We start from the raw sequence: 24,182 nt of genomic DNA on the forward strand, positions 1-24,182 counted from the left end.
CAAAGTATTCATGAGTTTGTTTGTACATTTGTCGACACTTTCTCAGGGCAGGATGCTGGTTCAAATCCCTCCGTTTTACTGCCATAACATTATGACCACCCAGAGGTATTTTCTCACCTCTTGCCTTCAAATTAGTTATTTTTCTCCCCATTTTGCAGTGGTCAGTACCTGTCAGAATAAATGCTACACACATAAGACGTGTGAGAGAGTCATGTACAGGTACTGACCACTGCAGACTAGAATGACAGTGAAGCAGGACCGACGGGAGGAAAAAAAAACAGACACATTTCATAGTTCAATGACCTTTTGACCTTTATTGAAATGATGTTTTCTACAGTGAATATTATCGTAACATCATTGTTCTATGCAGCTCATCGCCATTAAAAAGCTTACGATCGTTTTACACAATATTTCAGCTGAAATAAAACTATTAATATATATAAAATCATGCGTTTTTTGCTTCTTGCTGTTGTTTTTAATGTAAATGTATTAATAAATATAATAAAATAAATGTTTTCTGAGGTTGTGTTGAAAAAAACAAACAAACTTCTAATTTGAATATACGAGTAAATGTACTTTTTCAACGCCCTCTAGTGGGCCACATAGTTAACGTAATGCCATGTTTCGTTTGTGCTCAAAACGTTGATTTGATTTAAAGTATTCATTAGAAAATACTGTATTTAAAAAAGTTTTTGTACACTTTGGACAGGTTTAAGTTTGTGTCAAAATATATTAAATTAGGTTTTTACACATTATTTAATTCAAATGTCTACATGTTGTATCTAAAAGCTCAACAAAAATATGAAAAAAAGCAGAAAAGCTTGAGAAAACTCTCACAGCAGCAGCAGGACGGCGGCGAAGACACTCAGCAGAGGCTTCATGAAGGACGTCCAGTCCGTCCACATGGTCGAAGTTCCTGAGACACAGATTAGTCACAATAACAATGTTAATGAAGGACAAACGAGAGAACAGAAGGTTCTTCACACACCTGACTCCTCCCTGGAGTCTTCAGCTTCACCTCCTGCTCTCTCCAGAGCTTCCACTTGTTTACGCCTCATCGCCGCTCGCTGCTGTGGCGTCACCACGGCGGCGTTGTCAGGGCCCAGCTCCTCCAGCTGTTCCTCTGTCAGACGCTAGAGGGCGCCAAAGCAGCGGAAGTGTATCAGAATAGTGACTGATTGAGATTTAACATTTTGAAATGGTGAAACTGAATTTTGGTCGTTTTTTAAAGCACTTCAAAAAATTAAATAATAATAATTAAATAATTTCTATTTTTAACTGTTCAAATATAAACAAAAAAAGTATAAAAATTTAATAATATGAAAGATTGAAAGTTTAGTTTTTTTTATTTAATTAAAAAAAACAATGATATATATTATACTACTATTTTTGGTTGTTGTGGCTTCATGAAACAGTGTCATGTTGTTTAGAGGTCAATAGGTGGCGCCATCAGTTTAAAAATGATGTTTCATTTGAAAAGTTGTTCAAAACAAAGGAAAATAGTGCGCCATCTAGTGGACTCTGAAAATAATGACACTGCTTCATGAAGCTTCATCACTAAACATTTTTATTTTGAATTTATAAGGCTTAAAATTAAGAAATATATATAATTTGGAAAATATTTATTTGGATTATTGGCATTAGAAAATCAAATTATGTGAAATGTTGAAGAATTTATTTTTATTTTTATTAAATCATAAAAAGATCAACCTTTCAATATGAAACATATTGAATTCGAAAGAAAAAGGAAACAAAATTAACAAAAAAGTTTGAACTTTTTGTTGACTTGTAAAGGTTCAACTAGTGAAGAAAACTCACGGCGAAGTTCTCCGGCGGCACAAGCGGGATGGTTCCCTCGTGGATGAACGAAAACACCTGAGGGTCCAACGAAGACATCTCGTCCTCGTCCAGCCAGGCTGAGGGACACAGACCATGTTGCCGAGTAACCAACGAGAAATGAAAGCTCACCGATGATGTTCCCCAGTTCAGCGACGCGAGCTGCAGTCCAGGAGCGAGGAGGTCCGAACGCCTGCAGGGCCACGTCTTTGAGCTTCTGGCCCACGTCAGGAAGACAGCGGACGTCGTTGATGGAGTTGACAGCGTCTCTGTGGGTCAAATAAACATAATCAACCTTGAAAAAGGTCAATATTTGTTGGTCCTAAAGTGAAGGCTGCTGATAACGGACTTGAAGGCGTCCACGCTGAGCAGACGGATCTGTTCGGGCTTCAGACCACAGATGAAGTGACTGAGAGAAGAAATCTCTGCTGCTCCCATTTCCTGCAGCGTCTGAAGAACATCTTGTCCCGAGATCGCCGTCCACACAGACGTCATCTGCAGGGGAAGGAATTTATTTATTATTATTATTTATTTAGTTTATAGTCCATGAAAAACTTCCTGTTTTAATACAAATTTAATTTTTTTTTAATATTGAAAATACTATTTTGATGAAAGTAACTTTACAACACTTTTTTAATAAAGCAACTTTAAAATGTAACATCATTTATTGTTTGATTGAAAACAATTTTTAACAAAAAACAATTACAGTTGAAAATATTGTTCTTATTGATGCATTTATTTTGATTGAAAATACATATATTATTGATGCTCATTTTAATATTGAATATATAGTTTTGATTGAAGCAACTTTTGTTTATTGAAAGTATTTTGTTTCCTTAGCATTCTTTGTTGAAATCCTTGTTTTTTGGTTTAAAAATCTAATTTTGAAAACATGGAAAATCCTTTTTTTTAATTGAAAAAGCTTTTTGAATAAAAATATTGTTTTGATTGAAACAACTTTTATTTTTTATTGAAAATACATTTTTAATTTGGACAATATTTTTCTATTGAAGCTTGTTTTTCTGTTAGTTGGATAAACAACACACACATATATATGTATATATATATAAATTGAACATATATTTTGATTGAAGCAACAATCGTTCTGTTTGAAAGACGCTGCACTGACTGACCTCTGAGTGGCTCCAGCCACACCAGGCCAGAGGTTCAAGGTCGTCCACTGAGAAATCCATTCGTGTCAAGTCTGCGTCGGAGAAACACCTGCTGATGCATCCGAGCTGTGAAATCACGCTGCTGTTCATCTGCTCCGGTCGACCGAAGGCCTGTCGAGGAAACAGATGCTTCAGAACTCAATATGGATGAACTTTAATATATGTTTTGTTGCAACAAAGACACGTTTGTTTCGCCTCCAAAAGTACTTTTCTGAGCCAAAACTCAAACGATCAAAGCTGAACCTGAATGGATTTGTCACACAGTTCTTCCAGCTGCTGGTCCAAGTATCCAACGATGTTTCCAAACGTCTCCACAGTCTCCACGAAGGTCTCCTGAGACATCAGGTGCAGCTGCTCAGCGCTCCAGTAGATGTTAGCCGCGTCCAACTCCTGCACCAGGTCCACCGTGGGGACGCTCCTGGTGTCTCCGGGGTCGACTGTGAAGATGATAAGTTAAGAAAAAAATTCAACTGCCGTCTCTGACTAACCTTTGTTCACCTGCTCGTCTCCTTCGATCATTTGATGAACCCGTGACGACGTCGAAGATCTTTCTTCTGATGGCTTCGGTCTGTTTTCGACTCTTTCTCCTCAAGAATTGAAGAACATCTTTCACCCACGGCTGAGGGCGAGAGTCAAGAGTATTGATGTAACAATGAATCTAACAATTTTCTTGTGTTTTTTTTAAGTATTGAATTATTTGTCAAATTATTGAATTTAATCATTTCTATATTAAAATGTTTAATTCGTTTTTTTAATTATTGGAAGGAAAATTAAAATGAGTAACATTCCTCATATAGTTTTATATTGTAATTCAAATACTTAAAAAAATACAGTTAGTAAACTCAATATGTTTTTTATTCTTATTTAGAGTTTTATATTTAATTTACTGTAAGTTAGTCTAAGTCTGACAACATTTGAATTTAAAAGGATACGAATATTTTCGAAAATATATTTTTTCTTTTTACACATAGAGTAAATTTTCTAATTCAAATTATTATTATTATTTTTCTAAATTCTATATTCCTATACATAGTCTTTTAAATTCAATATAAAATGTTGCCGTAATTATTATCTAATCATTTTTATTAATTGGAATTAGAATATCAATACCTTTGTTTGAAAAATCAAAAACAATATATATATATATATATATATTAAAAAAAACACCTTTAAATACATAAATAATTGACTTCTTCAATAAAACAAATTCCACTTAAATAATTTTAATACTAAAAAAACAAACAATTCAACATCCTGATGTCTCTGATACACTTATATAGATCATATAGAGCTTAAAAAAAACAGGAAAGTGTTTTAAAAGCACATCAACTCAAAGGCACCTTATTCGGCAGAGCCGTCACAGCAGCTTCATCCCAGTAGAGGAAAGACCCGAACCTTTCCATCGTGTCCTCTGACCAGTCGGATGGATTCCTTTGAGAAAAGATAGAAAGTAAAAAAGTATCTTTATAACCTTGTTTTTACGCTTCAGTGATTCGAAAACGTACCCGAGCGTCTGTCCAACCAGTGTCATCAGAGCAGGAATATTCCTCGGCGGGATTCGCTCGCAGTGAGTCATGAGCTGCAGCGAGTGTTTCAGGACGTCAGGCTCCATTTGAGACAAATGTTGGGAAGGATTGAGGAAGCAGACGAGTGGTCCGAGGCGGGAGACGTCCTCCTCGGTGAGGCTGGAAACATCTTTCTCCTGTAAACGTAGCATCTTTAGATCTGACAAAATCATGTCGCTCACGTAAGAGCAGATATACCTGGAGGTAGCAGCTGAGGGCTCTGTGCAGGAGGGCCCCATGAGAGGCACCACGAGGCAGCAGGTCCAGGTTCGCCTCCTCCAGTTTGTCCAGGAAGACGGGACACGCCGAGTCAGGGAGCTTTTTCAATTCCCAGGACCTGGTGAGACACAGACGATTAAAAAAACCGGGAACATCTGACACGGAAGAGCAAGAGCGTCGTCTCACGGCAGGAATATCAGAAAACCAGCAGGAATGTCGTCCAACTCCTGGTTCGTGATGGAGGAGAAATTCACTTTTTTCTCGTCGTACAAAGTGGCGAAGTATCTGCGAGCCGCGCACCTGGCCTGGAGGAACGTTTGTTACTTTCAGTTCGTCACATGACCCGCGAGTTTCTAATCACCAGCTTCCTGGAGACCCACTGAGGATTCTCTTCGAAGTCTTGATCCAGGAGCAGCATCTCGCTCCCGGTGGCCACGTTGGTCATCCTACACGTGACGCCCTGGACGAGCGAGTTTAACTTCCTGCAGAAAATACAGTCAGAGACATCCCAGAATATGACGACTGACTTCGTACTGATCTCACCCGTACTGAAGCCTCTTCTTCAGCTCCAACGTCTTTTTAACGATGAAGGCAGCCTTTAAAAAAGTATCAATAAAGTGTCTTTAGATTTTTTAATCAACCAGTTTATGACGAGGAAGTCCCTGAAAATATTGTTTTTTATTGAGTGTGGAAACCCAAACAATCATAGGCTCAAGTGAGAAGTGCAGGCAGATATCGTTTCGATACAGTTCAATTTAAATATTATTATTCATCTATTGATCAATATTGTGAATTGTTTGTACATAAAAACAATGACTTCACGCCAGTATCTAAGAAATAATGTGTCACATAATTTTTATTCTTGCAACATTTTTTGTTGTACCTCCTCGTATGTTAGTAAATAAGTAAAAGGAGGGATAATGTTAACTTTAATTAAAAGGGGAATATGAATATTAATACAAAAAAGAAAGTACAAAAAGTAAACATATATTTAGTAAACTGTAGTTTCGGAGGATGTGGACGGTTCTGAGTGATTGTGTTGTATGTGTTATTGTTGTATTACCTTGGTCTTTGTGTTATTTATTAATTGTGTGTTGTTGTTTTTTTGACTTATACCTTTTTCTTAAGCAAAAAACAAAGAATGTTGTGTATTTTTAACAGTGTAACTCATGTTTTATTTCCTATAAAAAATGTTTTTTTTTTAAATACACAAAAAGATAGAGCTCAGTCATCTGATACTCGGAGTAGATCGGCTCCATACATAACAACATAAACATTTATCGATTAAACATGTTTCAGCTCAGATGAAGATTTAAAGTCACACCTGTGGTCGCGTCCAGTTTTGACTTCCTGCCGCCGCCATCGTCAAGTCCTTGACTTTCTCCAGCTCGTCCAGAGAAACGCTCTGCAGCAAACGATCCGGCAGCTTCGACATCAGGCCGTCGGATTCTTCTCCTTCACGCAGCTTTTTAATTTTTTTTTACAACATTAGACAAAAACATTCATCCAATAAAATAACGGTTAAGAAAGGTTTTTTCTGATGTACTCACGCGCAGCAGTGTGGCCTTCAACTGTCCCTTCGTCATCCTCCGGGAGATCTTCTCCAACTTTCCCGAGTCGTGGATGATCCCGGAGGAGTTGAGGCGCTTCAGGACGCACCGCGGCACGCTGTCGATGATCGGTCCGAGTTCAACTAGTTCTTCTCCTGAAGCGGTTTTACACTGAGACACAAAGAGTGTAAGTTAAAAATAATGTCAAAAGTGAAGTTAAAAGTTTCCCTTCTCACCGAGTCTTCTCCCAGCAGCTGCTGGACCAGAGCAGACTTCTGCGCTTTAGTCCAGTGACCCTCGAACCCCACTTTCTTGATGACCTTCTTGAGGTCGGAACGACTCAATCGGGACAGTTTATCGGGAGGAACTAAAGTCGCACTTTTGTTGAGCTTCTCGGCGTCGGACCAATCAGATTGTGACATCACAGAGTCGAGGAGTTTCTTCCGCTCCTTCGATAAGAGAAGATGTATTTTAAAGGTAAGTTGTGTTTTTATTAAGTGTCGTATCTTCTGAGAAACACCTTCGTCACTCCGGGGTCATCACAGGAGTCCAGCTGAGAGAGAAGTTGCTCGCTTTCATCGGGGGGTAAGTCTGGGAAATCTTCGTAAAAACAGGCCAGTGGACCAAGTCTGAGGAACACGGAGTAAAGATTCAATGACAATCAAAATATAAAAGCACTTGTTCCAATTATACTAATACTCTTAGTACTACTACTAACATCACCACGCTGTGAACAACTACCAGTCTGAGGTGGCCAGTGTTCTGTTTTATGTAGAGTTTATTGTACATCGTATCTTTCTGTACATCTTGTTTTTTTTTATTGTTTGCCTTCTGTACGTAAAATATTGTGTTTATAGCTTATCTTGCTTATCTTAGTGGAAAAGGGTAAACCTTACATTTTATTGTATACCTAAGATTTTCTTTTATTTTGGCTTTCTTTTATGGACCTCTGATTGTACTTTATTTTATTTTTGCCTTCTGTAATTTTAATATACGTTAATAGTTTATTTTACATATTTAATATTGGTATTTTTCAGTCTTTATCCTGCCTAGTTTGCACAACTTGTATTCTCTGCGAATTTCAATTTTCAATATCAAACTCTATAAAAAAAAATACCTTAATTTTGAGAATTGTAAGAAAATCAAAATTAAATTATTTAAAAAATACAAACTCAACAATTCAATACAGAAATAAATGGTTTCAATTAATACAAATAAGCATTTCAGTAAAAACATTTGAAATGTTAAGTTAAACCATTTAATATCCTCGATATACTTCTTGATATACTTACTTTACTTAAACTCATATTTCTGCCACTTTTTGTACTATATATAAGTACTATTGCAACTATTTTATCATGATTTAAGTTATCATTATGATACACACAGAACAATCTATTTTGAATCAGAAAACACAAGTGCAAGATTTGTCAAACGAAGCTGTGGATTACAGTATTAAAAATAAAATGAATAAAATAAACATAAATAAAATAAAAGGAAATCATTAAAATACAATAAGAATTCAAGTAACATGTACATTTAAGTGGGTACATAAAAAATAAATTGCTGATTAAACATAGAATCCTACTGCAATATAACTATTCTATGCAGCTTTTTAACACCTTTCACAAAACATACTTGTCTATGTTTTTAGCGATCTCCTCATCGCTGAAACACTCTTGAAATCGCTGCTTGAACTTCCTTCTGAGACTTGGGTTGATGGTGGTTCTGGTGTTGATGCTGGACATGAACTGAGGCGAGCGGATGAAGTCACACAACTGCAGACAAAGACAGGATGATAGTTAAGTTTCACTCTAGATCAGCTTTAATATATAAATAACGGTTATTTATTAACCATTTGTTTAGGAGAAGAATCAACATCTGCTGCTGACAGGTATGAAAGAAAAGGTCCCATCGTCTCCAACGTCTCTGAGTTCAGCCATGACAGCGAGACTTTGCAGCCTTTGACTCCATCTATGGATTAAAGATGTTGTTACAACACAATTAAGCTTTAACGGTTGCAAATGAACCAAATAAGTCACTTGTTTATTATTTAAAATGTATAAAACATATATCAAATGATTCAAATTTACACATTTTATTTATAGTTATCATATAAATTCTACTAATATTGGAAATTATCAAATGACAAATCTTTTTTGAATTGAAATTATTGAAGTATTGTCTCTGCTTTTAAGCATTTAATTCTTTCTTTTTTTAATAATTGAATTAAATAATCTTTACACTGAAACAACATTTTTAAAACAATTAAATTAAATTTATATTTAGTTTATATTAGAGTTTGATATTCTAATTCCAATAATTCAAAGAAATGTTTTCTAAATTCAATATTTTTTATATTTAAAAGGCTACAAATTAAAAGCATTGTTTTGTGTTTTAAATATTAGAAGTAGGATATAAAGTGTGCGGATTTAAAAAATAAATAAAATCATTAATTTTTAAAAGAAAAAAAATCACATTATACAATAACTTACATAATAATAAACCTAAATCACATCAATTGCTACTTTATATAAAATGGCAGGGATACATTACAAAATAAAACACTTGAATAAACACTTGAAAGTTGAATAATTCCTATTAATACCAAAAGGTCCAAATTTAAAATCATAAAAAATATTGAATATTATAACAAATGTTTATATTTAAACATGACAATTTTATAATTTAAAATACAGTTTCAGAAAAACACAATAATAATATGCAATAAAATGAACATTATTACATCAGGATATTTAAGGTAATACAATTATCATTCTCATGAATATTGTGTTTTATATATTTAACAACACAAGTCAAGTACGAGCTGCCAAAACCAAAGTGAATCTCTACATAAATTAAAATTTAAAGTTACATTTCCCACCAGCCTTGTTCTTTTGCATCTGGGTGCAGTTGAAGTCGTTTCGGGAAACTTCTTTAATCCATTTTGCCACCAGCGCCCTCTGATCGTCAGTCATGGCCACGTAAACGTCCTTCAGCCTCTTCGCTCTGCAGCCAAACAGATGGATGATCAATGACAAACGTGTTATTATGAATCACAGCCATCGTACATGTTCCTCATGGCTTTCATCCCCACAGCTGGAGGGAGCTTCACTGCTCTGGCGGGGAGATTCTGCACAGCAGCCTTGGCGGCCTGCAGCAGAGAGTCGTACTCTTCTGGATCCATGCTTCCATTTTGACTCGTCAGGATCTCCAGAGAACAAGGAGCCATGAAGGCTGTCATGTAGCAGGCAGAACCTTCCTGTGGGAGGATGAAAACAAGACCAAAAACTTGAATAATACAATTGATAAATATATATATATTTTTTTTATATTAACTAAACAGCTGCCATGTAGAGATTTTGTTGATGTAGTCATTCAAATCTGATAAAACAAAAGTGGAAAATACTTTTTTAGTGAGTAAGATTAAATGGAATAAAGTATAAATATAAATATGTGTATTTGTGGACACATTTTTTCTCATATTTAATTGACCAACCAACTCAAAACTTATTAAGTACTTTATGCGCAATTTTCCCAGTTCATTTCTTTTATTAAACATCAGTCAACAACAACATTAGTTTTAAACAACCATCATATAATATATTAATATCGAAAAAAATATATATACATCATTTGCAGGAAAAAAACTATTTTTAAATGAATCATTAAAAGGAAAATACGATATTTTCTTTAAATAAACAGATTTAATATGTAAACGTATTTTTAATAATAATAATAATACATAGGAATTATCAGTACTGTAAAATTAAAAAAAATACAGCCTCGCTTTTCCAGCTTTATTTTCGACTAACTTTAGTCTACCTAAACAAAAATGGGGTTGTTGACAAATAAATACTTAAACTAAACACTTACTCATATAAAAAGAACGCCTATGGCAGCAGAATAAAATAAGTGAACATACATTAGGCTAATGTTGTTAATGTCGCTAATGTTTAGTCTCATTTCATCTTCCTCGCCAAACGTAAATAAATCAATCAATCAATCAAATGAGAAACAGCGACTCCTAGTGGCTTTATCAGTTATGACCGCGTCTTCTTTCTTTAGCCACCACAAAAAAACATCAATCACACTTAAAAAAGGTTTAATTTTTTAAGTACTGACCGAAGATTTGTTCATCGTCTTCATCATGTTAGAAAGATCACCACAATTGATCTGAGGGAAACAACACATTTTTTAAGTACGCTAGGAATAAAAAAAGAGAGTTAAGATGCTTCAGTATTAAGTGATCAGAACTAAATATAAAATAAACCAATTATACATTTAATGTTCTTTGATATTCTCACCTCTTCTCCTTCTTCTTGTGGCCTCATCTTCGGTTTCTTGCCATCTATAAGTGGGGAAAGATTCTGAAGTGCGTTTTCAAAAGCAACTGTGACGGGCTTGTCCTGAAGTTGTTCACTGAAAAACCATAAACATTTTTTTACATATTTTTGCAGCTGATTTATTAGGAAACATATATGCTCTAAACAAATGTCACATGCTGGGTTCAAATTTAAATCACCTTCCATCTGCAGCATCAGGCTGAGCTGAAGGCACTGGGTATCCTGGCAAAAAGAGGCGCAGAAAGGTTATTATTAGTTTTTATTTCAATACAAATTAACGTTTTCTAAACATCTGAATGAAAAACTACACCTGCTACACCCAAAGTCTTTCAATTTAATATTCATAATTTTATTGCCAAAGATCAATTAAATTAATGAAAAAAAAAGAAAAAAGTAACCTGTGAAGGTCAAACACTTTTATTAATTATTATTATTATTAATTGTATTTATTATTTATACGACACAAGTCATAGCAGAGACATAAATATAAAAAATAAGTCACCTTTCTTCTCACAGTTCCTCATCTGAAAGACAATGAAAAACATAATAACTTTTAATAAAGCTGCCAGCAGTAAATATGTACTGCTTTCTAGTATAAAAACACCTCTTTTACAGAAAGTTACTTTCCCTTATATTATTTAATTACAACGATTAAATCCGTTTATATCTTATTTAGTTATTTATTGAACTTTGGTGCAAAACTTTCATTTGTTATTTAAAGTTTATTCAAACTAACTTTATCTGCATTAACACTTGTATTCAACTTGATGTTTTCTGGAAGTCATTATTATTTAAGAAATAAATTAAAAAATTGAGAATTATGAAGATAAATACTAATAAAAAAACGATTTTTTCAAACCATTTCAAAGATCTTGACACAAGGCCAAGTAAAAACAATCCTCGTAAAAACACTACTCACTAGTTTGTGGATCAACCTCCTGTTGTTTTTTCTGATTCCAAGCATCCGACTTTGTACCTGAGCTTTACATAAAATCATGATTGTAATAAAATTACTTATGTATCTGAGATACTTGTGTTATTTGTGTCGTTCTTCTCACCGATGATCGCACACAATACGACGAGTCGACCAAGAAACTTCAATATATTTGGAGACATCATGAAAAGTGTATTTCCTGACAAGACAAGACAAAAAAAAAAGGTCATATAAATAATCTTCTAATGAACGATATAAGAATCCTTCTGACTGATCCTCAGAGAACCTCACACCGCTCTGCCCTGGTAACCATCTTTGTTTTGTTCCTCGGATGTCTTTAGAGAAAACATGAAGTAGAAACAAAGCAGCTTGTTTTGCCTGCATGGAAATATTTTCTTTCTTGCTCCTTTGACTTGTAAATAATCTCAAGTCAAGCATCAATGTCACACGGAAGCATATCCAGAACTCATTTAGTGATACTTGAAAAAACATTAAAACTCATGTTTACTCAAGATAGTCTCACCTAAAATATTCATAAATAAACAATATTCCTTCAAAACACATGTTGTGTCCAGTACTCACTGTGGTTGTCGTCCTGCTGGGCAGATGGACCAAAAAAAAAAAGTTCTTTGAGATGTGAAGTGAAAGATCATCCGGATGCGAGCGAGTGATCATGAAGTGACGTTCACAGGTGTGTGTGTCATCGACAGAGGTGTGTGTGTCATCGACAGAGGTGTGTGTGTCATCGGGTAATTGTCGAGTGTCGTGTGTCGTCTCTGTTACGCAAACCCGAGCTTTGTGTGAATACAATCGACGGCAAAAAGAAAACAGGGAAAGATGATATTTTAATTTGTTTATTTAAGTGGTGGTGGAGGGCGGACAATGACGTTTTGTTTCATAAGACTCTTGTTGAATCAATAAAAGTATGATTTATGACGATAATGGGGTTTATTCTGTGTTTGTTTAGGTGTTTGTTTTGCCCTATTATCAATAGATATTTGCTTAAACACACACTTCTCTTGAGAGAATTAAGTTAGTGTCTCTTGAAAACTACATGAGGAATTATTCATTATTGGAAAAAATACATTGATATAAAATGCTGCCTTAAGACGCACTTAATTGACATTAGCATTCTCTGACAATTATACTAGCATTGAGCTAAAAAAGTATAACAAAAAAACACTTACTTTGAAAGAATGGTAACGTCTAACATGTTCACTTGATCTTTATTCTGCATTATTTTTGGGAAACAGTGAATGAGAAATAACTCATTTTAAAGCGAAACTGTTGATAGAATTGCTAAGCTAACGGTCATATTATTGCTATGCTAACTAGCAAACAATGCTAAAGGCTATGCTAATGCTATGCTACAATGATATGTAGCATAACCGCTAAGCTATATGCAAAGATACTTTAAATAGTCTAAAGTTGGTAACACTCCTGTGTTGTTCTCAGTGTTATCTTGATCTTTTAAGTATGTATATTTTTAGTATTGTTTTGGTTGTTTAAGTGAGCTATGCTAATGCTATCTCTTGCACTCAATGCTGTGCTGATAGTGAAGCTAACACAAACACTGACATATTGTTGTGAATAGCATAGCAACATAGTTTCTGTTCTTATAGAATGATAGTTTAACGATTAACAGATATATACTGTAAGTGCGATTTTACATTTGATTTAAATTGACACTAAGTAAGTAAGTGTGTATAATTTGTCACTGTTTTTTTCTCTTGTCTTCAAAAGTGTAGTTTAACCTGTAAAGTGTTTTGAGATTTGGAACTTTAAACAAAATTTAATTTAATTCAATCATAATAACTGCTATAAATGACACTTCCATGATAACATAGGAAAAAAAACACACGTTCGCATTTGTTGTATTATATCATTTTTATTGTTCATTAACAACTCAAATGTGTAATATTGTTACAGTTAACCACACGGACAATCCTAGTTACAAAGTCAAATACTAAACTACTGGTTCAGTCATGGACAGTTTTGGAAGTTTGGACAGAAGTTTTACTCAGTTTAGAACCAATAATGACATGAAGTTCAGGGTCGGTGAAATGATCTGAAGAAGCAGAAATACAAAGAAAATAGATCAGAATCAAACTTCACTGCACTTTACTGTGAAATAAAAAACAATGAGAGTGATGACAGTAGTAGCACTTGATAAGATAAGATAAGATAAGATAAGATGAGATGAAGATGGATCGTGCTGCACGCCCTTTACAAGTGTTTCTTGTTGTGATTAAGTGATGTAAACCTTAAAAATATTCTTAATCATAGCAAATGCAAATATGAGAACGGTATTAAACACGTCAACAGCTCACCGGCAGCAAAATGTCGTACATCTGCAGGCTGGTTCAGAAGCACTTTGCTGTCAAAGGAAAATACAATCTTAGCACACAAAAATCAAATAGTTGTTTCAATCTTGTCCTTACACCATTTCCTAATTTCGTATATCTGATCCACAATCAGACTTTTAATATCTTTCTACTGTTTGAAAACTTTTTTTGTCATCTGCAAATTACACTCTATTCATTGATTTGGTCATAAATCATAGCTGTATAATATGAACTAGTTGCATCCAAGTACTGATCCTTGTGGAACTCCATTTGGTAAGATTAGGTATAATCCACTTTTTTATGCAGCCTTGTTCATGACCTTTTTTTTCGTAACTTTCTAAGTTAGATATCAGCACATTATCATCAATTGTATAAAATGCCTTTTTCCCACATACAAAAAAATACATATCACATAAGTAAAAATATGTATATATACAGTACATTGCAGCTTTTGCATCGTCTAGAAAATGTATTAACGTCTTATTGATTATCAGTCAGTCACTAAATGTATTTATCCAATTTCTATATGGAAATCTTTCACACATTGGGTAAGGAGTCAATAGAGGTTTACATTTTCATAATGGCAGATTACATGTGCATGTCAAGGGTTGACAATCTTGTATATGTCATAGTACATTTTGGTAGTTATTCATAATTTTCCGTTTTGAAATTCTCTGATATTTTTTGTATTGAGAATTTACCAAAATAAAGTGACAAAAGTGCTCATCCAAAGATTATTTTAACCTTCAGATTATCAACAAGATTCCCAACAGATGGCAGGGTATTTACTAATGATACATCTACCTTCTGGCCCGAGAATGTCTTGGTCTCCTACAATTTTTTGCATGCAGACGATATTTATTTTTGAAATAATTTGTATATAATAATACATAATTTATAACAGTAATTTAATTCTGCTGTGACTTCATGATCACAACTGACCTGAGAAAATCCCCAACCAGCAGCTCCACCTCCGGATGAGAACTCAAATACTTCTCGTTGTCGATCCTGGTCTGGACCTACAGTCGCAGTGAAAGTGTCTTAAAAAACGTTATTTGACGCAAAATGAATCCATGTTACCTTGAACTGACGCAGCGTCTCCTGCTGCTCGACGCTCAAAACTTCCGGTTTCCGTCCATCAAGTTTTGCCTCCATGTTTCAGGAGAAGCTGGGAAAATAAAAGCTCAACAATGGAAACGTTTGTAACTTAGAACTGAGAGAAAAATAAAAAAACTAGCGGCGTCATCTGCTGCAGACAGACGGTTTGATACGTTGCCATGGAAACTGTGTGTACTAGTCTTGTCCGCTAGAGGGTGGTGTTCGACGTGATACGTATACATGTTGTACATACACGTAATAATTTAAAAAAAGGCACAAAAGAATACAATCATTATATTTTCATTTTTATTTTCTTTGCACAATAAGCTTCGTCATATTTACAAAAAACACACAGAAGGGGAATTCTACAAGAACAATTACAGACAGGCAGCATTACAAGAGCATAGTTTTAAACTTTAAAACGTTCATTCAACCATTTAATGTTGCTTATTTCTGGTACTTCTTCATCACTGGTCACAGTATAATCAAGGTTTTTTTTTTAAACTCAGATGTAAAGGTATTTAGAGGTAGTTCAGTTATTTTGAAAAACAGATTTTAAAATATTTTTTTTTAAACGGCAAATTTCTGAGGTTTTTAAACATTCCTTCTTAATCCGTCTGGATCATGAAATAACTTGTGTTGTTGAAATGAACGGTTTCTGTTCCTTCATTCGTTGTCTGTTCCTCATCATCTTCTTCTTCATCCATCTGGGGGTCATTAAAGGTCAGGGTCGTCTCCGGTGGAGGAGAAGACCCGCCGGACTGCCTCAGACCTGCGAGACTTTGAAGCTTCGACAGAAATCTCTGTCGGTTCCTGAAAGAAAATGTCTTAGGTTAAGTTGGTCCTTTTGTCGGTGTCACCCGTAGGCTCACCTGAACATGTAGGCGACCACGACGAGCGAGAGGACGAGGAACGAGATCGAGATCCACACGATGTGATGAGAAACTTTCACCGCAGATGAATCTGATTCCAAGAGCTCTGAGGAAAACACAACGTGACATGTTCAGATCCTTGATTGTAATAATTAAATATTATCCAACACTATATAGATCAAGCAATTAAATTCCTATTGAAATCCTGGATGAAGAAGGAAAACTACAGTAATATGGACAATTTTAAATGTATTTATTTGTTCTATTTATACTATATTGCACAATTTTTTACTTATTAATATTAATATAATTTTTTTTTAATATACATTAATTCTATGCAATATTTAAAACATTATTTATTTATTCTGTTTACACTAAATTGCACAATTTTAAAATTATTAATATTTATATTTATACTTTTATATACATTAATTCTATGCAATATTAAAACATTATTTATTTATTCTGTTTACACTATATTGCACAATTTTAAAATTATTAATATTTATACTTATACTTTTATAATATTAATTCTATGCAATATTAAAACATTATTTATTTATTCTGTTTGCACTATAATGCACAATTTTTAACTTATTAATATTTATATTTATACTTTTATATACATTAATTCTATGCAATATTTAAAACATTATTTATCTATTCCATTTACACTATATCGCAACATTTTTAACTTGTTAATATATATATTTTTACTTTTGTATACATTAATTCTATGCAATATTTAAATCATTATTTATTTATTTATTCTGTTTACACTATATTGCACAGTTTTTAACTTATTAATATATATCTTTATACTTCTATATACATTAATTCTATGCAATATTTAAAACATTGTTTATTTATTCTGTTTACACTATAATGCACTATTTTTAACTTATTATTATTTATACTTTTTTTTGTGCTATATAAATAAAAATTACTTACTTACTTACTTACTATATGTTGTGCTTTTTAACGGTTGCCAAGCAACGAAATTTCGTTGCCAGTTTCACTGCGGTGTTCTTCTGTGCAATGACAATAAAAGAAAGTCTAAAGTCTAAAAAAAATCATACTTAAGATATCAAGTTAAGTTATACTATAAATATCTAAAATTATTTATGATCTATTTTATTTCATTTATGATAAATTTTATTTAAAATCAAAATCAATGAATAACAAATATTAAATACGTATTTAAAATAAATACAACCATGTAAAAAGGAGAAAGGGCAATTGAGTCCAAAAAACAAAGAAGTTTAAGTTGTATTTACAGTAAAACTAATAATAAGAAATGTTAATAAGTAGTATTTTTTTTCACTTCAACCTAATGGGGGTCGTTGGAATACAGTCAAAGGGCTGCACACTTTTGACAACTCTAAGACGATCCCATCAGCATCGCCCATCCCATTATAACTTCTTGACTCAACAGTTTAACACTTGACTCGACACACACTATATTCTCGAAACTGTCCCGTCGATATAATCAACTATTATCTTTAACAAAAGTGTTACTGATGATGGTGACAGTAAGACAAGTTAGTGTCGGCGTGTGTTGAGCCATGTTTCCTCAGGCTTCTGTCGTTGAGCCACAGTTTTGTCGTAACCTGCTTCCTCTCTCAAGCTAGAGTTTTCAACATCCACTGGTTTTCCTCCCGCCTCAGACGAAGACGCCCCTCATTTAGAACAAAGTAAATAAACAACTTCAGAAACTCCCAAAAGAGTTGATGGCCTTTTCTCCATTTTATTTTCAGTCTCACCGTCAGTCACGTCCTCTGTCGCTCCAGAGCCGCCTTCATATTCGTACGTTGGCACCTGGAGGAGAGACGGAAGGATCAGGTGATCTTAGATCATCATCAACTTTGTTGTGATTTAACGTTTTTAACTTCCTGTCACATGTGAGTGATGTCACAACTCTTGTGGTTCACTCGTCAACAATCAACTTACTAAACACACATGGTTGACTTCCTCTATAACACTGAACAACAACACCATTTTCTTTACTCCAGACAATTTTTGTAGAATCTAACCTAATCGTTACGTAAGTATTATATTTGAAGTTTGGATTTTTTTATTTATAAAAATGTATAAAGTTTTTTTTTTTTTTAAACAGAACAATACAAAACAGTTTTTATTTATTAATACAAATATAATGAATTAAAGTTGCTCAAAGCACATCGTTTTTTTCATCCTTTTCTTTTGTAAAATATTTTTCAAGTATTGAACTTTTAACTAATCTAAAAAAAACGTGTTTAAATGTTTTAGTTGTGTTTTAATGGTGTCAGCTTTAAAACACACGATAGAAAAGAGGGTATATTTTTACCACAGTGGAAGAGAAGAGGTCGTCGTAGCCGTTTGTGTCGGGCAGTTCTGCAAAACAAAAGAATTATCTTAATTAGATACATAGACTTAATTAGTGATGGTCTGGTGAAGCTTCATGAAGCAGTGTCATTATGCTCAGAGTCCACTAGATGGCAGTCTCTGCACTTTTTTCCTTTGTTTTGAACAACTTTTCTAATGAAACATGACATCATTTTTAAACTGATGGCGCCACCTATTGACCTCTAAACAACATGACACTGCTTCATGAAGCTTCACCAGCACATCACTAAACTTAATCACTGTGTATCTTGAATGTCGCATAAGAAGGAAAAACATTGTTGCACCTTCAGATTCAAGATTAAATACAAGTAAATATTATGTTCAGTTTTACTATTACTTGAGAAAAATGTTGTTTTTTTAAAGCTGGTGCTTGATGACTTTCTTTAATATCGAAGGTCTGATTGAATTCCTGACCAGGACATGGTTGCCATGACTACCTTTGTTTGGTATCTACAGGCTTACTCGGAGATAAATTCGAACATCTCAAAATACTCGATGTCCCAGAACATGAGCCAAGTTCTTTTATTTTGTACCTTTCCAGCTGCTGGCGTAGACCGGAAAACTCCAGCCGCTCCACTGACCGTCGTACTCGTCTTTCGCCCGCACTTGTATCCGATACACAACTCCAGGGATGGCGTCCATGATGGTGTAGGAACGCTTTTCCTTCACCATCGCCACCTTCAAAGACACACGTCGAACATATGTTAAATTACTATAATTATTCACCGTCTTTTCTTTTTTTATTAATATCCTTTTATTTTAGAACAACATTTTTTATTATTTTAGTCAAACAATATGCTTTAACATGTCTTACTTTTCTTCAAACTAATACAAACTACTACTACAGTAGTATATAATCTTGAAATAAAATGTATAAAAAATAATGCTGAATATTCCTGAAATTATCATTTTTTGGATTGAATTCCACTTCACTGTAACAGTATATGAAATTAACATGTTTTTTAAAACTCGGTTCACCTGTGAATTTTGTTTTGAAACCAAAATATGTCCAAAAACAGCTTTTAAAAGCTGTTGGAGTTGACTGTATCCTCTCATCCTCAGTTGTCGTCATTCATTAAGCTGCATAGAACGTAATCACTGCTGTCACCTAGTGGCTGAATGATAGATTGCAACACAAAAATAATCAACCGCTGTGGATATTTGCTGTTAAATGTAAATAACAATAAAGAAAAATTGTATTTCATAAACACCTTGTTAAAAGATAAACCATACAAATAAAAATAGGTGTTTTCAGTGAGTACGTCTTGAGTTAGAACACTACACTCTAACTACTAAATATTTAAGGAACTAAAAGTTATTCTTAAATTTCAAAACGGAACTAAGGAAGAACATGTTTGTTTTCTGGATCAGCTCAACCTTAGAATAGAAATGGCAAGTGTTAAATGTCGTGAAAACTGAAGAGTCAGCTGGGAAGTTTTAGAAATAGTTGATGAGTAACTTCAGTAGGTATGTACCAGAGAACGTCATTTAGAAGAAGAGAATAAAAAATAGAAGCTTAAATCTCTTTCTAGGAATCCTCACCTGCCCATGTGAGTGCGACGCCTTCTCAGGATGATACTTGACTTCATATATAAGATCGTAGTAGTTGTCCTGAGACTTCCACGAGACCGGGAACCCCCACGACACCTTGATTCTGGTCGGGTGACCTTCCTCCAGCTGCGCCTTCACCGACGACGGCGGGTCCGGCTTCACTACGGAAGAGCAACGGTTCGGAAAAAAATCCCGAAGGAAGCGCCGGAGGAAGCGACTCACGGATGTTGAAGGGGATGAAGGGGAGGATGGCACTGGTCACGTTGGCCACGGAGCTGGAGACGCACAGGTAGGCGTAGTGAAGAACTCTCAGGTCGTCCTCGTTGTGGTCCAGAGCGCAACCGCAGCGGGACGTCTTGGCCCAGTACGAGCAGCGGTGCGACTCGAACGCCGGAGATTCACTGACGGATAAAAAAAAAAAACTTTTTTTTTTACTTATGGTTTTAAAACACAGTGTCAATAAATGTAAAAAATGAGAACAAATTGCGTTTTTATTGAGACAATCAAAAGTGAAACAACCGCATCAGCAGATTCACTTCTCTGTGCTATCAAGTTCTGACTATTTATACACTGTCGACATCTACTCTCTTAAATTATAGTAAGACTTAACGTGATACTTGAAGCATCTACATGTATAGCTATAAGTCAATAAAACATAAATATAATATAAAGACTTTTGTCTTTTAAACATTTTAAAGTTGAACAACATTCAATAAAAAGTGACAGACAGTTTATAAAAGTAGCACCTTTTCTTGACCAGGATGGAACAGTCGGGGCGCACAGAGGAACGACTCTGAGGCGACCACTCACATCGGATCCTGCTGCTGGGAGACTTTTTGTGACAAGTCAGGATCGGGGTCTCTGGTGGATCTGTGACATGAAATAATGAATAAAAATGATTTCCCTGGTGAGGAAATACAAAAAAATGTTCCATTAATAAAAGCCTAATACGATGTAATCTGGCGATACCATATGTATCACTATACAGGGGCAACTGTAGGCTATATTACTATATATTGCAATACTACAGTAACAAGGATATATTTGTAGTATTGTCGAGTACTTGACTCTGGTGTTGCAGAATTTACAGACCACATGACTCTTGACGAAGTCGTAACTACTTTCATTTGTTTTCAAACAAAATATGTCCAAACGTCAGCTTTAAAAGCTGCGAGAGTCGACTGTATCCTCTCGTCCTCAGTCATCCGCAAGATTTCATTGTTCCTTTAGTTGCGGAGGACGTAATGACTGCTGCCATCTAGTGGCAGAAATAACAATAGATGTATATACAATTGAATTCTATATGCATCTTATTGTAAGATAAAGCATAAAAACATATATAAATATAATATTTAAAAGAAACAAAATAGAACCTTTTATGTTAAATATCGAATACAGTATCGTGAAAATAACGTTTTTTTCTGACACTAAAAGTATTAAATAACATCCATATATGTTTTGGGACTAGCACGTGTTGAGTAAGAACCCTGCGGGATAAAAATTTAGAGGATTTTAAATTATTTGTTATATTTTTAAGCAGCACTAGTCATTTCAACAATGCCACATTTTTCAACAAAACATTTGTTTTTTTTTTGTTTTTTTTTCTTTTTCTGGAAGCCTCAAAAAGACGCTTTCGTGGATTCTTCAATGAATGCAACTGCCATCTCCGACATGAAAAACAGACAAAGGCGCGTAGAAAAGAGAACAATATGAACATTATACGAATATGCAAAAAATAGCAAGATTTATAAACTAAACAGGAATTGTTAATATAATCTGAATATTTATATATATATTTCTTATTACAATCCTCACAATTAAACATTATATTGTGATTTCCAAATAAAAATACATGAAAAAACTTAATATAATTGAATGTATTTCTCACAAGTGTTTATTTTAGAGTCTCTAGACTTACCTGCGATCGTTACTTTAACAGCGAATAGTTGTTTTCCCGCCCGATAGCAGATGTAAATCCCAGAATCATTCGCTCTCACCGAGCTCAGAACAAGAGAACTCCCATCATCCTTCACTTCTTCGGTCGTCTCCGTTCCCATCGTCTTCCCGTTCCTCTTCCAGTGAGACCCCGAGTCCACTCCTCCGGTCTTCTGTGTGGTGATTGACAGCCGGCGTCTCGACCCGACCGTGGCGGTCGTGGACCGGCCGGTGCTGTTGTGCGTTTGACTTCGGGTCGTCGGAGCGGGTCGCTCATAGTGAGACACGTTGACCTTGACCCCGTTGACCTTCACATCCCCGCTGCAGGTCAGCACCACATTACTCCCGGTGGACAAAACCAACTCACCCGGGGGAGGAACTGAAGAATAAAACAAGGTTTTATTACATTTAAAAATACACAACAACCGTTGTTTATCTTTATATTATTATTGTGTCTCTATTTTATTGTATTTTTATAAATGCCAAAAGTGTTATGTATGGAAAAAAAGGTTGTAGCATGTTAGTTGTTTATTCATTGATTCCTTGTTTACACAGGATTTTATAATGTTTTATCTCACAATTCAAACACATTCACTGTTATCTTGCGTGTGTTTTTGGAAATCCCGGCGACCCCAGTGATCACAGTGACCTCTGACTCTTGCCCCATATAGTTATATATATTTGAGACATTAATTCAGGAACAAGAGAATAAATAAATGAATAAAAATATTTCTCATGTTTTTGGCCGTTTTTAAATTGCTAAAATATTAATTTACTTGTTTTGAAAACGGAGCGGAAAACAACTTCAACAAATATAATAACATACAAAACGGTAAAAATACGCTTTATATTAAGACAAAAACATATTTATATATAGTTTTTTTTAACCATATTTACGTGATACAGCGACAGTTGCGTTCAATAAACCTCGTAATTCTTACTTTTAGCCAAATCCTAATACAAAAGCGAAAATCCCCACAAATCTTATTTAGTTAAGAGATATTTTTGGGGGGGTTTTCCGTAGTATAAATACTATATTCTTCATTTATATATTCAATTAATGTCAGATATTTGTTACAGGAAAGCGGTTTATAGAATAACGTTCGTTCGACGAAATAACTTTTAAACTTATTCAATTATTAAAAATATATGATCACTTTTATGACTTATATTTAAGTTTAAATATATGTTTATAAGTCAGTGAACAAACACATACCTTTCCGAAGACATTTCCCTTCGAGTTCGCCTCTGAGCGGCTGGGAAGAGAGAAATAATAGAAGTAAAAGTAACATTTTTTTTAATGTTTGTCAATCATGTCGTCGCCGGACAGAAATTTGGTTCTGTTCTAATGTTCATGAAGATTTCGTTTTCTTCTTTAAAACAATTCCGTGGAGAGCAGAGAGTCGTTTACTCTAATACTCCGGAGACCACCCCGTTGTGAAATCACTTTTTTTTCGGCGGATGTACACGTGCTGCCAAAATAAAAGTGTACAGTTATTTAATTTTTTTTAATAGCTAGTTCATAAATCTATTTATTAATTATTATTCATTCATTTATTAAAACATTTAGTATAAACTTCAGATACATTTTATTTTGTAGAGTAAATTTTTGATTTACACATCTTTTTCCTGTTAATTGGCTTTTACTGTTTATCAGGAATTTCATTTTTTCATTTTTCCATGATAGCTAAACGGCTAATTCGCTATGATGCTAATTCTAAAAGTTAAACATAAAATAAAAATATATCTATATATATTTTATCTTTAGTCCCAAGTGATAATTAAAACAATACATTTATTATTTAGCCTCCAAATAAATGTATTTCAGAAAATAATTTTAAACTATAAATAACAAACATAAAACGTTCATTTGAAAATTAATTAAAATTTTCATGCATTTCATGCATTTGTATGAAATCGAAAAATGACATGTAATGTTTTCTTTTATTATATATATATATATATATATATATATATATAGTTACTTTTACTTCTATATATATATATATATATATATATATATATAGAACATTTTGCAACTAATAATACTTTTGAAATGATTAGGGCTTCATAAGCTGTGGATTCTTTAGCATATTTTAACATAAAATGTACATTTTGCAGTTATAAGTTAATGAAAATGGCTCCTCCAGCATCATAATTTAAAACATAATGTCTTCATCTTACTAAGCCTTATACATTTTCAATTTCTATTGTAATATAGCTAATATGATGGCCATACAAAAGTAAGAAAACATTAGATATACAATTAAATATGTTCATTACAACATACTAGTAAAGAGGAGTACAATGTTCACATGCTTACTAGACCTAAAACACAAGTCACTATGAGTTAAATAATAAATGGTTAATTCAT

The 24,182-nt window shown here is 34.0% G+C and overlaps 3 protein-coding genes across 5 annotated transcripts; all 3 read right to left on the reverse strand.

Moving 5' to 3' along the window:
* Window positions 1–294: 294 nt before the first annotated feature.
* On the reverse strand, window positions 295–12,364 carry otoa (otoancorin). 3 transcript variants are annotated; one of them, XM_087812501.1, is made up of 29 exons: window positions 12,205–12,364; window positions 11,747–11,821; window positions 11,608–11,669; window positions 11,191–11,212; window positions 10,868–10,910; window positions 10,650–10,764; window positions 10,468–10,518; window positions 9,414–9,604; window positions 9,227–9,351; window positions 8,198–8,316; window positions 7,981–8,120; window positions 6,863–6,971; window positions 6,579–6,791; window positions 6,343–6,513; window positions 6,117–6,257; window positions 5,336–5,388; window positions 5,154–5,274; window positions 4,979–5,097; window positions 4,772–4,910; window positions 4,514–4,710; window positions 4,349–4,439; window positions 3,507–3,627; window positions 3,252–3,445; window positions 2,970–3,119; window positions 2,186–2,331; window positions 1,969–2,105; window positions 1,819–1,916; window positions 989–1,133; window positions 295–916 (listed from the first exon to the last, which is right to left on the reverse strand). In XM_087812501.1, the coding sequence occupies exons 2-29, from the start codon at window positions 11,805–11,807 to the stop codon at window positions 834–836; spliced, it is 3,357 nt and encodes a 1,118-aa protein (XP_087668627.1). In that variant the 5' UTR covers window positions 11,808–11,821; window positions 12,205–12,364; the 3' UTR covers window positions 295–833. The 3 variants fall into 3 exon arrangements, with proteins under 3 accessions (XP_087668627.1, XP_087668625.1, XP_087668628.1); XM_087812499.1 differs by having other exon boundaries at window positions 9,218–9,351; XM_087812502.1 differs by lacking the exons at window positions 10,468–10,518; window positions 10,650–10,764; window positions 10,868–10,910; ... (2 more) ...; window positions 11,747–11,821; window positions 12,205–12,364 and adding an exon at window positions 10,219–10,291 and having other exon boundaries at window positions 9,218–9,351.
* A 1,237-nt stretch (window positions 12,365–13,601) lies between these two features.
* On the reverse strand, window positions 13,602–15,194 carry LOC148062520 (RIIa domain-containing protein 1). Its single transcript, XM_087779114.1, has 4 exons — window positions 15,048–15,194; window positions 14,910–14,986; window positions 13,953–13,999; window positions 13,602–13,690 (listed from the first exon to the last, which is right to left on the reverse strand). Exons 1-4 carry the CDS (start codon window positions 15,120–15,122, stop codon window positions 13,602–13,604), a joined length of 288 nt encoding a protein of 95 aa, XP_087635240.1. The 5' UTR covers window positions 15,123–15,194.
* Window positions 15,195–15,357: 163 nt separating this feature from the next.
* On the reverse strand, window positions 15,358–23,228 carry il6r (interleukin 6 receptor). Its single transcript, XM_087812473.1, has 10 exons — window positions 23,025–23,228; window positions 21,792–22,187; window positions 20,620–20,743; window positions 20,096–20,274; window positions 19,865–20,034; window positions 18,856–19,000; window positions 18,264–18,310; window positions 17,701–17,755; window positions 15,938–16,043; window positions 15,358–15,878 (listed from the first exon to the last, which is right to left on the reverse strand). The coding sequence occupies exons 1-10, from the start codon at window positions 23,098–23,100 to the stop codon at window positions 15,674–15,676; spliced, it is 1,503 nt and encodes a 500-aa protein (XP_087668599.1). The 5' UTR covers window positions 23,101–23,228; the 3' UTR covers window positions 15,358–15,673.
* Between the last annotated feature and the right edge of the window lie 954 nt (window positions 23,229–24,182).

This window comes from Callionymus lyra, chromosome 17 (genome assembly GCF_982586985.1).
Source record: "Callionymus lyra chromosome 17, fCalLyr1.hap1.1, whole genome shotgun sequence".
Classification (NCBI taxonomy): Eukaryota; Metazoa; Chordata; class Actinopteri; order Syngnathiformes; family Callionymidae; genus Callionymus; species Callionymus lyra.

Excerpts from the sequence above, each read along its gene's own strand:
- LOC148062520 (XM_087779114.1), bottom strand. The coding sequence starts at position 15,122 with ATGGAGGCAAAACTTGATGGACGGAAACCGGAAGTTTTGAGCGTCGAG. Across the intron at positions 14,987-15,047 it reads AGACGCTGCGTCAGTTCAAG|GTCCAGACCAGGATCGACAA; the intron begins GTAACATGGATT and ends CTGCGACTGTAG. Across the intron at positions 13,691-13,952 it reads TGTACGACATTTTGCTGCCG|ATCATTTCACCGACCCTGAA; the intron begins GTGAGCTGTTGA and ends CTGCTTCTTCAG.
- otoa (XM_087812499.1), bottom strand. The coding sequence starts at position 11,807 with ATGATGTCTCCAAATATATTGAAGTTTCTTGGTCGACTCGTCGTATTG. Across the intron at positions 10,765-10,867 it reads CCTGATGCTGCAGATGGAAG|TGAACAACTTCAGGACAAGC; the intron begins GTGATTTAAATT and ends ATGGTTTTTCAG. Across the intron at positions 1,134-1,818 it reads TGCCGCCGGAGAACTTCGCC|CGTCTGACAGAGGAACAGCT; the intron begins GTGAGTTTTCTT and ends GGCGCCCTCTAG.
- il6r (XM_087812473.1), bottom strand. The coding sequence starts at position 23,100 with ATGTTACTTTTACTTCTATTATTTCTCTCTTCCCAGCCGCTCAGAGGC. Across the intron at positions 20,035-20,095 it reads CTTCATCCCCTTCAACATCC|TGAAGCCGGACCCGCCGTCG; the intron begins GTGAGTCGCTTC and ends GCTCTTCCGTAG. Across the intron at positions 16,044-17,700 it reads GACAGAGGACGTGACTGACG|AGCTCTTGGAATCAGATTCA; the intron begins GTGAGACTGAAA and ends TGTTTTCCTCAG.